General features: G+C 43.9%; 2 protein-coding genes across 6 annotated transcripts in view; both read right to left on the bottom strand.

Moving 5' to 3' along the window:
* Positions 1–2,362, bottom strand: part of ATE1 (arginyltransferase 1) — a 68,917-nt gene extending 66,555 nt beyond the window's left edge. For 2 of the 5 annotated variants that reach the window (XM_041461243.1, XM_041461247.1), the window contains exons 1-4: positions 1,955–2,150; positions 1,327–1,390; positions 933–995; positions 332–435 (exon numbers count right to left, since the gene is read on the bottom strand). In XM_041461243.1, the coding sequence (XP_041317177.1) occupies positions 332–435; positions 933–995; positions 1,327–1,390; positions 1,955–2,057 (334 nt within the window). In that variant the 5' untranslated portion in view covers positions 2,058–2,150. Of the gene's footprint in view, positions 1–331; positions 436–932; positions 996–1,326; positions 1,391–1,954; positions 2,154–2,248 lie in introns of those variants that run through there. The other 3 variants (XM_041461245.1, XM_041461246.1, XM_041461244.1) reach the window with 3 other exon arrangements.
* An 865-nt stretch (positions 2,363–3,227) lies between these two features.
* On the bottom strand, positions 3,228–12,062 carry NSMCE4A (NSE4 homolog A, SMC5-SMC6 complex component). Its single transcript, XM_041461602.1, has 11 exons — positions 11,471–12,062; positions 10,242–10,322; positions 9,584–9,714; positions 8,434–8,582; positions 7,994–8,093; positions 6,627–6,717; positions 6,054–6,148; positions 5,255–5,303; positions 4,474–4,565; positions 3,846–3,937; positions 3,228–3,343 (listed from the first exon to the last, which is right to left on the bottom strand). The coding sequence occupies exons 1-10, from the start codon at positions 11,670–11,672 to the stop codon at positions 3,854–3,856; spliced, it is 1,074 nt and encodes a 357-aa protein (XP_041317536.1). The 5' UTR covers positions 11,673–12,062; the 3' UTR covers positions 3,228–3,343; positions 3,846–3,853.
* Positions 12,063–12,360: the final 298 nt, after the last annotated feature.

The following is a 12,360-nucleotide window of genomic DNA, read 5'->3' as shown; positions in this document are numbered from 1 at the left end:
CTCTTCCTTTTCTCTGCCACCAGCTGCTGTAGTTAGTCCTCTCCATATCATCAGTTTCATGATAGAAGTAAAAACAGCATCTAATTCTCTACAGCACCCAGCTAGAAAGTGAGGACATGCCCAGGAAAATAAGCTGGTCTATGGAAAAAGTAAGGAAATATTTTCTTCAATAACCCCAGCCACCTGAACAATTTGGTTTCTGGGCTACTGAAGTGCTCAAGACACAGCCCAGCCAGGGGTCTACACACAGAATTCAAAGCCCATTTGCCATCTGACCACTCAAGCAGGTATTTAAATTCTCCTTGGTTTTTAAACATTCAGTGTTTCTTACCTTCACTCGCTACTTTCGAAACATCTCCTTTGGAAATAAATTTCAACATTTTCTTCAGAACCTTTTTGTGGGACTTGGAGGCCTGAAAATGCAAAGCCCGGCATCTAAAAAAGAACAAAAAGAACATTTCTTTTGTGAAAGATTGTTTCAGGAAAAAAAAAAGGTTAAGGAATCACTTACAAAAATTACATTGTAATCTCTATTTATTTCTTAAGTTTCCCTGTATTGAGTGGTCAAATGTTTTATCAACACTTTTGAGATAATGAAATTACGTTGTCTTCTACTGAACAATATCAGTCCTTATGACATGTTTTTTTTATGTGTGTATCTAGAATTACTAAAATACAAATGTAAGCCTCTCTTATTTGGGCTGCTAAAGCAGTGTTTGTGGGTTACAGACAAGGTTATTTCCTTACAGGAAAATATCCCAGAGCTGCTGATGTCCCTACGCACAAACCCAAGAGCATACATTTACTGTTCAAATTATCATTAAAAGTAGATCAACTTCTCAAGTATGATGTATTTCAAGCAGCAAACACAAATGGTGGAACATATTTGAAGTGGTCAAATCCCTTACAAAAGTGTACTTTGAGTTTCTTACCTTATTGTGTATTGAGGACAACATGTTTGATTCATGATAGGTTTGTAGACATATTTTCCACTTCTGAAAAGAGTAATGAATATGCATTGATTTTTTTGGTGCTTATACTACAAAATAAAGGAAGAAGCTTTTTTATAAAAATCACATCAAAACATTTCATGATGAAAAGCTAAAGAGCAAGCTCTTCAGTTCTTTGATGACCGTATTATCCTGCTAAAATCACTGAATATTTTCCTGTTTGACAGTATTATGTTACAAAAGGTCACAGAGCACTGGACAAATAGTTTAATTACTCACGGATATATAACTGTTTCTATAGACCTAAACTTTAAATGTGGATTGTAGCTTTAATCTCAACTGGCAACATGGCTTTGTAATTTCTTTTTCAATGTACCTTCTCCATCCTCTGTCTATGAGATCCTGGTAATCTTGAACTGTCATCGAATGTGCCCACATACCTGAAATAAATAACACAGCAGCACACTTGACTGATCATGGTTTGGCTGTAAAATACAACAAACTCTGCAGCCCTGGCTGCCATGGCAGGGGTGGGAATGGATGGGATTTAAGGTCCCTCTCAACCCAGACCAATCTGTGATTCTGCGGTTACTGAAAATCTGAGTAGCTAATGACCACTTATGCATAGATGCCTTTCAGGGATCTAACACATTCTTAAATATGGTAATTACTGATTTCAATAACAACATTAAATGTAAAAACCCTAAGCCCAACACAAATCTTGGGATGCAATTAACCATATTTCTCTGACCACACCAGCGCTAAGTTCCCCTCTGCACCTCCCACTCCCCAGAAATATACAAGGAAAACAACACAGAATCGCTGCTCGATTCTGTCACACTCATTGGGGAGCACCGGGCCACAGGAGCCGTTCCGAGCTCCCGGCTGGGGGGCCGGGGGCTGCTGCCGAGCCGCCGCCTCTCCCGGTCGCCCTCCCCGGCTCCGCGCCCGCCGCTTCTCGGCCAGCCCGGGGCGGCCCCGCTCCCAGCCCGCCCCGCCCGCACCGTGCGAGAGGTTGCCGGTGTCGCTCCTGCAGTAGCCGCAGCGGTAGCCATCCTCCCCGCCGAAGAACTCGACGATGCTCGGGGAGCCGCCGCCCGCCGCCATCCCCGCCCGCCTCAGGTCAGCGCCCCGGGCCGCCCGGAAGCGGCGCCCGCCGCCATCTTTGCTGCGGGCGGCGCGCGGGCGGCGCGCACAGGAAGCGGCGCCCCCGCCATGTTCCGCTCGGGCAGCGCGGCGGGGCCGGAGAAGCCCCGAGCCACGCACCGGCCCGGCCGCCACCCCCCGGCCCCGCTCACCCGCGGACACCTTGCCCCGCGCCGCGCCGCAGTAGCCGCAGCCGTAGCCCTCCTTCCATCCCTTGTACTCCACCACGGCGGCGGGCATGGCGCCGGCGGCCCCGCAGCGCCCCCGCCCGGCCGCAGCCGCCGCCGCCGCCGGCGCGCCCGGCCCAGCCTCCCCGCGGGCGGATCGGCGAGCAAAGAGCGCTGCGGGGTCGGTGAGCGAACATCGCCGCGGCTCTGCCGCTCCTCGGCCGTGTCCCCCACACCCTCACGGCCTGCCCAGCGTCTCACCCCACAAACGCGCTCCAACAGCCCTGCCGGGGGGATGGATCCCTGTGTACTCCCTCAGCTGCTGCAGCAGGATAAAAGGGTGGGAGATCCTGTGCATTTCCACAGAGCGCTTTCCGAGAACGGAACAAGACTTCCATACAAGTACTTTTACGAAAATAATGTTCTGGCCCCGTAGAGCCGGCCTGCCCAATGCCCAAAGTACCAAACAAATACAGGAGGAGTTTGGAATAAAGGAAGGGGGAACTGCTATCTGTAACTGAGACCAAATTTCCAAACTCAAACCTTTATTTCCTTTATAGCAAGAACAGGGCAGTAGCAATTCTCCTACAGCACCCAAAATCTTACAGGATAGCAAGATTATCCCAGCAGGGATGTTTAACCATGTGAATTCCACTTGCTGCTGCTGGGGTGAGACAAGCGAGGAAAGAAGGGACAGTGTTTGCTTTTTACCTTTTCGTCAGTGCCAGTAAACTTTATATGAAATAGCAAACTGAGCCATAATATATAAATAACTCTGTGACAAATCTAAACACCCTCAGGTTGTCCAGAGCAGCTGTGGCTGCCCCTGGGTCCCTCAAAGTGTCCAAGGCCAGGTTGGACAGGGCTGGGAGCAGCCTGGGACAGTGGAAAGTGTCCCTGCCCATGGCAGGGGTGGCACTGAATGGGATTTAAGGTCCCTTCTGACCCAACTCATTCCACAGTTCTAAACAAATCAGCTCGTGTAAAGCATTGAGATGTAAAAAATAAATTTATTTTTACAACATATACATATAAAATAGTTGTTGAAACAAATGTCCTGAAGTATTTTCTTTAAGGCACCTAAGGGGAAAGAAAAAAAAGAAGACAGTAAGACAACATGCATTAGGATCTGGAATTGACCAAACAACTGTGACAGTAAGGAATTCAGTCCTATCACTGGAATAATTTTATGGAAGCAGAAGGGAAGACAGTCTGGTTCCCTCTACATCCTTCCTTCTCCAGACTACTTTATTAACAACATCAGCTGTCAGGAAGTTAAGAATCCAAACAGAAAAACTAAGCTATGATTCTTTAAAACACTGCATTCTGAGTATAGAGTTCCAAAAAAAATAACTCATGGTTTAACTGACCATCAAACTCAAAGGGTTTTTTTCCCAGTTAATCATTGCATACAAGGCTAGATTACATTTTGTTTCGTGAAGAGGGCAAGAACACAGCAATTCCAGATGTTACAGTCACCCTGCCTACAGTTCTTTTGCATTTTTAAGTGACGTGCAGTTTCCCTGAAGTTCTCCCACGTGCATAAAGAACTTACTGAGTTTGATTTGTTAAAAGAACTTACTTGAATAGTTACTCTGTCTCCATATCTTCATCAGTGCTCTGATAAAGAGGGGTAATCATGGCTTCTCTTATCTGAAATGTTTCTATGATCTCCTGGTTAGAGATGACAGCAGTGTGTCAGTCAGCAGAGGTGAATTATTTCAATTTAATTACCACCAAGCAAGTAATAAAGTTTCTGATACTAACACACTATTTCAAATTACTACATTTCTCCTGCACATTCTGAGTGAGGGACAAAGGAGAAGTAGTATGTGTGCTCAAAACTACTTTTTGTCTAAAATTTATTACAAACAGTGAGGAAATTGCATGGATAACTTTACCTACAGAGACAAATATTGTACATCAGAGAAGAAACAGATCCCATATTTACCCAGGCCTTGTATAAAACAGTGAAGTCAGTGCACAGCTTCAAAGCACTTAAACTGACCAGGCTTCAGCCTGATGGAATCACAACCCAAATTCTCAGTTTTCTTGCAGCTACAAACATCCCTTAGATCTGTGATTGTCCTGGCATCCATGAGGTCAAATGCAGTGTTTCTGTACACAGAACACCTGCCCTCCCCAGCACAGCTCTCAGAGGCTTAAATAAAAAAGAACTGATGCAAAGTATGAAGTGCTCTCCGTGGTACCTTCCATTCTTTCTGGTCCAGACTTATCACCACCTGGTTCCGTGCTCCAGCTCTGCTGTCCTCCTCCCCTCCCTCACTGGGTTTTAATGGCTCTGATCAAAACACAGCAGTTTTAGGATTTGTACTTGTAAAGTCAGTTTCCACCAGGAACACAAAAGCTCCACAAAAATCAAATCAACCCTCCACGTTCCACCCGGTCAGTCTCTATCAGCAGCCTGCACCATGTACTGCTTGAGATATTTCCTTATTCTCATGTCTTAAAAACTTAGGAACTAACTTTTTTCAGAAGGACCCAAATATTTCATTCCTTATGATACCCCACTAAAGTCCTAACCCCACTGATACCCTGAGGTAATGAAAGCCAACCCTGTATGAAGAATGGAGAATTCTTCATTCAACCTTGAATGAAGAATTTCTCTTCCAACTGTTCTGAAGCTGCAGCAGTTCCCAACTCTGGGATAAGAGAGTTAAGAGAGTCCTTACACCCAAAAATACCTTTTTTCAGCCAAGTGTAATAATGTCATGTACTTATTAGCAAAAATATAACTTGAAAGGTAATAACCTTTGATTTCTATTAACAGAATTAATTTTATAAATCAGCAAAATGTTTTCTTTCCATACAATAATATTTGAAAAGACCCAATCATTTTAGCTGCTCATAAGTCTCTTCACGCCTTCAATTACATTCACTGCATATCCCCAGTTAAAGATATCCTAAAACTTTGTGAACATGTAACATGTTTTTACAAAAACCAATTAGAGTATTTTAAAGCTAATATACCTATTATTGGCAATCCATCTTCATCCAGTTTTATTTTTGCAAGACCATCCTAAACAACAGTGGGATTTAAAGTTTTATAACTTAGTTTTCCAGTTAGGACAATGTGCTGAAATTTCATATTTTTACTTACTACATAATCATGAACAGGTACATATACTGATAAAGAATCTTCACTGGCATAGCACATAAGAAAAAACTAGTTTAATACAGCACTAAAGCATAAAGAAGGCAGCCCATATAGCAACAATGTGTAACTGCTGGATTATAAAAGCTATGCTTTATTAAAATCGTTGTTATTCTCTAAATATACTTGAACTAACCCTTTATAATAACATTTCTATTCAATATGAAACCTGAATTAGTCAAAATATCCTTGGCAGTTTTCATCTTTTCCAGAATTAATTTTATTTATCAGACAAACTAAGCATAGTTTTGAAGTGTAAATCCATGGATTCAAAAATCCAAATAGTTTTTCACAGCCTCAGTAACTCTTCCATACTCTGTGAAAACTTTTCTACATCTAAAATGTGAGCCAGATTTTTTTTTTGATAAACATATTGACTGCAAAAATATCACTGCTATTTTGTTGGTAAATTGATTGAAGTACAAAAAAAAAAGTCAGTGAACTCTGTTTCCTTTTTAACTTGATTACCAAAATATCACAGACTGAAAATAAATTCATATTCCTCATATTTAAATCCTAACTGTTCAATATCAAAGCCAGAAAAAAACCCCAAGTCAGTATTTCCAGGTAATTCTAGTATCTAAAGTGGTGTTTTAAAAAGATGTCATGCCTTACCCTGGTAAGGAAGGACACGTGAAACACATTTTCCACAGTGCGTGCAAACGAGTTCGGATCAATCACAAAATCAAAGAAGGAAATGGGTGTATTAGCTGGGGATGCAAAAATACCTTTGTTCAAACAAACAAACAAACAAAGAGGTGGTATACACAGAGCTAACAGATGTAAATACAAACTTAAGAGAGCCAGTTCACCTTTCAAAAGCTAAAGGGATGTTTGTCAATGTAGTTAAAATCCAGAATTCCCAGCTGCCTGCAAAAACAGATGTTCTATAGAGTATATTATATAGTATATTATTTTCTTCCACCTTTTCCCCCACACAAATCCATATATTTGACTGCCATCTGAAAGTGGCAGGCTTTAATGAGGGGAGAGAATTTACATGTACTTTGCAGTCAAACAACAGCTGATTAGTGTTCATAAAAAATGCATAGTTGGTATATGTGCTTCACCAAAGATATCTACTTGCAGACTTCATCTCATTTTGTCTCTGTAGTTTTACCACTCCAAACTGTAGAAGACAGAGAATATTCATTTTCTCTAGTTAATGCTTAATTTAATCATACTTACGATCATTTTCAAAATGAGTTTGCAATATTCTCAAGATCCTCTCTACTTCTTTTTCTGTAGCTTCTTGATGAGACTCCTCCATTTTTTTTAACTGGGAAAAAGAAACAGAGATTCATCTCAACTAACTGTTGTTGAATTACCAGAATATGCAAAGGGCCTCTTTTGAACATGTAACATTAAAGTTGAATTTTTCTCCCTGCATGCAACATAACACATTTATGCAAACATGAGACAGCTTTGAAGAGCATTAGGCTTTAACTCCCATCTTCCAATATCAATCTGAAAGGCCATGGCTTGTATGTTTTGAGCTCGTGTACAGGTGTACACTTACTTCTCAATAGCTCTGAGGAGCTGGGTTATACAGTGCTACAGTCAGTGAGTTCAATGAAGATGAGCATTTATAAGCAAGCCACAAACCCTCCAGCTCCTCTTCTTCCCGGTACAAACTGTAACAAATCCTTTCTATCACTATTTGATTGAGTAGGCTGCCTTTTAAAAGGCAACAATCAACCATTTGCGTCTGTATCCTGGCATTATCACAGCCTCAGCTTCCCTGTAACAACACAGATTACATTTGCAGTTTCAGATGGAAGCCTCTTTCAGTATTCCCAGACTTTTGCTTTTCTGCCAGTGAATGACACTGGCAAAGAATAAGAAAACAGAAAACACAAAAAAGTGGTTATGTGAACTAATTAGCTTGCTGCTATTAACCACATTTTAGTGCAAATGCCACACCCTGTTAGACACTTTTTAAAGAAAAATGGAAACCACGCTAATGTAAAGAAGTTTCTTTTTTGTTTCCTTTCAAAGCACCAGGCAACAGAGCAAGTAAGCTCATAAACTGAAAATCAGTTTGTAAACCCTATTTCTGAATACAAAATTGGTCTGTAAATCCCATTTCCTTCCACTCAGTAAAATACTGCAGTCAAATCAAGAAGCCTAATAATGGAGTGTGAATCCTTTAGAAGCTCAGAAGGAAAGGGGCTGGTGTGTGTTTCCAACTCCAGCTGGATGGCTGTGGAGCCAACAAAGGATTGTTGGCAATAACAGCCAAGGAGTGCTGGTAATCACAGACAGTGAGAACCAACAGGATATAGCTGGAGAAAGAGCCATATGAAGGTAGGGAAGCACTTTTCTGGGACAAACATCCTTGCTCTGGCTCCTGGAGATAAGCACAGCACAGCACAAGCATCTGTGGATCTTGGATGCTCCCCTCCCCTTAAGGGTGAGATGCCACAAATACTACACAGTTCATAATTACAAAACCCAAAACAAAAAAAACAAACAAACAAACAAAAAAAAATTTAGAAGTAATTTTTACTAACTATGCCAGAACAAATGGTTAATAAAGATAACACTTAACAAACCTGAGCAGGCATTGCTCGTTCTGCTTTGCCTCTGCTAGCTTTCTTCTGCCTCTCAATCCGTTGCTTTGGTGCAGGAGGCTCAGACTTGAAAGATCCCATCCTAACCAAAACACAAACAACACATACATGCAAATCTGGTTTACATTGTATGCTTAGGAATCTTTATACTGAGCAGTGGATCTCCCCAAGAAAGTGCAAAGTGATGACTGATACCTAAAGCTTCATCACACTTAGAGATTTCTGCAAAGAACCAGCTCCAAAAGTTGTTCCAGTATGTTGACAGCCTCATACCTTGTCAATGCTCTGTTGTGACTTCAGTTTAACTCAATTCAAGGCAGGGCATCAAAGACAAGAATCAGCCAAGGCCATTACCTTGAGCTACAGTACATACTAGTTCCTTGAAGAAACTTACACGTAGTGAAAAGCAGGAAGAAACTTACATGTAGTGAAACGTAGGTGCTCTTCTGAAGTACTTGGGTGCTTCTTCTCCCATTGTCTGCCAGGCATCACTAGGTAAAAAACCACCTGGAACATCCTCAGAGTCATCATTTTCTTCCACTTCTGTGCGATTTATACCCATGAAGGTCAGCTGCAAAAGAAAAAAAGCTGCAATAAAAAATTACTTAAGAGGTAAAGCAGTAGATAAAACATTCATTTTGAAACACTGTATTGTGATGTTTGCCTGATAAATTACTATTTAATACCACTGCCAAAGAACTTTAGCTTTCCTGAGGATACCATGAAAACAGATAAACACTCAAATTCACCCGTGTTCAGCAACCAATGAAAGCCATAGATACCAAAACTGCTTAGATTCCAACACATTTTCAGTGATGTATGAAGTAGCAGAACATTACTTATATTGCACTTCAGAGCTCAGATATCTCACAGTTTTTCAACACCACACACTCACAGGAAGCCCAGCTCACAGAACTTATCTGGCCTATCCCTGCATCCACCAGTCCATACTAACCCAGGAAAATTTTAAATTGAACTTTATGTTTTTTACAGACTTAAGCAAACACTCAATACTCCTCATTGATCTGCTGTAACACAAGGGAGCATTTTCAAGGAGCGAAGAAGCCAACAGCCTGTTTAAAAGCTGTTCTGATCCAACTCTTCCCCCCAGTACAAAGAGACAAACTGTCCAGTCTGAAAGCATTCAAGTGTCCCAAAGTCCCATTTCATGTCAGTGACACAGGGCCTCAAGAACTCGATCCAAAAACACAGAACTCAGTAGACAGGATAAAGAAACTACTTAGCTACTGAGAAACTACAGAAGAGTGACTGAAAAAAAGAGCAGAAGACTCTAAGAGCATGAACTGACTGAACTGTGATAAAGCAGCAGCAGTACAATAATGGGGGAGGTGTCTGCATTTTAAGTCAGATTTTCCCCTACTGCAAGTGCTTAATATGTAGTTCAAGACAATTAACAGTCAACAGAAAGTTTATCAAAGAAATTCATAGGAAGAGCATTAAATTCCACCAGAACTGCCATGTACTGGCTGACAATTTGAGGCTTTATGGTTCTGTAACAAACAGGGCAAACCTCCAGCACAAATGTTGGCAAATTCAGAGCCTGGAACGTACCAAGTCTTCTGCAAATGCTGTTGAATCAAATGCTGACATCTCTGAGTGTAACTCATTGGCCTTCTCCTTTCCTATATTGGATGCTATAACAAGGAACTGGGCATCCAGTGCAGCCTCTCGTGCCCGGCAAACTGTTACAGAAAAGATTTTCTGGTGATTAATATGAAATTGTCACAAATAGAATTATCAGATTCAGCATAGGTACTATCCTGGCTTTAGTGCCTTGGAAATCCTTTTATTGCAATGACCTCTAACACACATAATCCTCATAACAATATTTACATTTAAAAGAATGACAAACCATGGAAAAGTAACAGTTGATCTTGAACAAATCCATTTTTTATCAACATGTTTTCCACGATTTCAAGTGAAATGAACCCCTCTACACTGATATCTTTTATGTGTATTACTGATATACACTGTTCCAGTGAATCAAAATAAAGCAAGGAGTTATTTTTAAGAGCAAATGAACTGTAATGACATTTATTTCCTCACATCAACTTACTGAACCAATCTTCAACTTAACATATCTATTTTAAGTTATATAAAAATTCTAATTAAGTACTTTGACCTCACTCTTGCCCTCTTTTGTTTGTAAGGCATCATCACCTTACACTTGGCCAAACACATCAATGAAAGACCACAGAATTTCTTTTACCTCCATCAAAAAGTCTATTGGCTTCTTCCAAAGCTTCTGTCAGCCTGTTGCTTTTTGAATTTAGCATGGCTTCTCGATTTTCTGTGGGAAAAGACACAAAGAAAATCCTGAATTACTTAAACATAGAAGCACTGAGAAACACTGCACTTGTCTGATGCTGACTGGAGGCCAGGTGCCCACCAAAGCTCCATCACTCCTCAACTGGACCAAGGAGAGAAAAGAGAACAAAAAGCTCATGGGTCTAGATAAGAGAGAGATCACTCACCAGTCACCTCACTGGCAAAACAGGCTCAACTTGGGGAAATTAGTGGTATTTCCGTGAAAGAAACAAACCAGCCCCTGAAACTGTATGCTTGATCACTTCTATAAACAGGCTGGATCACCCATAAATGCACTGTAGCCTCTTGTAAAACAACTGCAGAAATTTATCAAGTATTTACAAAACAACTAATCCCACATGTTGCTGAACTTGGCAGTGCTACTGATACAACCATGGCCACATTTTTGTGAGGAAAACAGCACAACGCACTCAAATGCACACAGGAGAAGGATTCACACACCTGTCTGGAGAGATGCTAAAAACTACACAGCATTTTTTGGAAGTCTCAAGAATAACTTTGGTCCAGGCACATAATGATACGTGCAGTTCCAAACTAAAGCTCAGACACCATGAAAGTGAAATTAAAGGATTTTGCTGCATCTCTAAAGCCGACTGTCCCCCTGCACCAATGCAGGCACCGCATGTGTGTTAGTGCAGCTAAATCCCTCGTACCTCGCTATCCCAGGGGATGCAGGACAGGGACTTTGCACAGGACAGGGGGGAATGGTCTCACACTGGAGGACATTTAGATACAGGAAGAAATTATTTCCTGTGCCCTGGCACAGGGTGCCCAGAGAAGCTGTGGCTGCCCCTGGATCCTTGGAAATCTCCAAAGCCAGGCTGGACAGAGCTTGGAGCAGCCTGGGACAGTGGAAGGTGTCCCTGCCACGGCTGAACGAGAATACCCGTAAGGTCCCTTCCAGCCAATCCATGATTTGCGATTCCATGCTTCCTTGGGAGTCGAATTTCGATCTAAGTCCAAACCCAGAGCATCGTTAGCCCGAGCAACCGGAGTTGCCAGGAACACTCCCACGTTTCCCAGGAGCGGCCGCCAGCCCCGGAGGCCCCCGCGGCCGCCAGCCCGGATCCTCCACCCGCAGCCCCGGCGCTCTCCCCGCTGCCTCCTTACGCTGCACGGTGGAGATGAGCTCCCGATACTGGCTCCGGATCATCCTGTTGTGCTCCCTGTCGTCGCCCTCGCCGATGTTCAGCTGCCGGAGCCTCTCGCCCGCCGCCTCCGCCTCCGCCGTGTCCTCCTGCGCGTGCGGCAGGCGCGAGCGGCGGCGGCGCGAGGCCGGCGAGGACTCGCCGCTGTTGCCGCTGTGCGACATGGCGGCCGCGGCAGCTGTCACCCAGAACCGCGGGATGCGGCCGGGACGACCCCGCCTGGCGGGTCTGCCGGGCTTCCCGGGATGCACGCACCGAGTCGAGCCTGCGCAGTTCGCCTCAGAGGATCTTCGTGGAGGGGTCTGCGGGCACCGCCGGTGGTCGCTGAGCCGCTGCGCTCTGATCGCGATCTTCCATGATTGGCGCTCTTTGCCGCCCCGGTTCTGCGCGGTCTGATCCACGGCAAACAGGGTGGGGCGTTTCTGACTCGTCCCAGAGGAGGTTACCGATCTCTCAGCGTTCCTTTGCCATTTACTTCCTACGCTGGAGTTCCGGTCGCTGCCCGGGGCCGGGCGCTGTGAGCGGCGGCGGGCGGTGCGAGAAGCCCGGCGCGGGCGGGGCCGCCGAGGCCGCTCCGCTGCGGGCGCGGCTCCGCCGCCGCCTCGTGGGGGCGCTGCGGGCGCGGAGAGCCGCGGGCCGTGAGGGGGGAGGCGGAGCCAGCCAACATCTGAGGGGAGCGCGGGGAAGCGACCGGGAAGGCGCCTCTAATACGGGGATGGGCCCGTGGAAGCGCCTGCGCTAGTCACTGGGCAGGGATCTGTGCTCTGACAAACGAAATAAAGTTTAGGGCCATAGAATGGTTTGGGTTGGAAGGGACTTCAAGGACCATCTAGGTAGAATCGTGGAATGATC

The sequence above is a fragment of the Pyrgilauda ruficollis genome, unplaced genomic scaffold, assembly GCF_017590135.1.
Source record: "Pyrgilauda ruficollis isolate IOZ18807 unplaced genomic scaffold, ASM1759013v1 scaffold15, whole genome shotgun sequence".
NCBI classification, from domain to species: Eukaryota; Metazoa; Chordata; class Aves; order Passeriformes; family Passeridae; genus Pyrgilauda; species Pyrgilauda ruficollis.
This window is presented reverse-complemented; position numbering and strand designations above follow the sequence as displayed.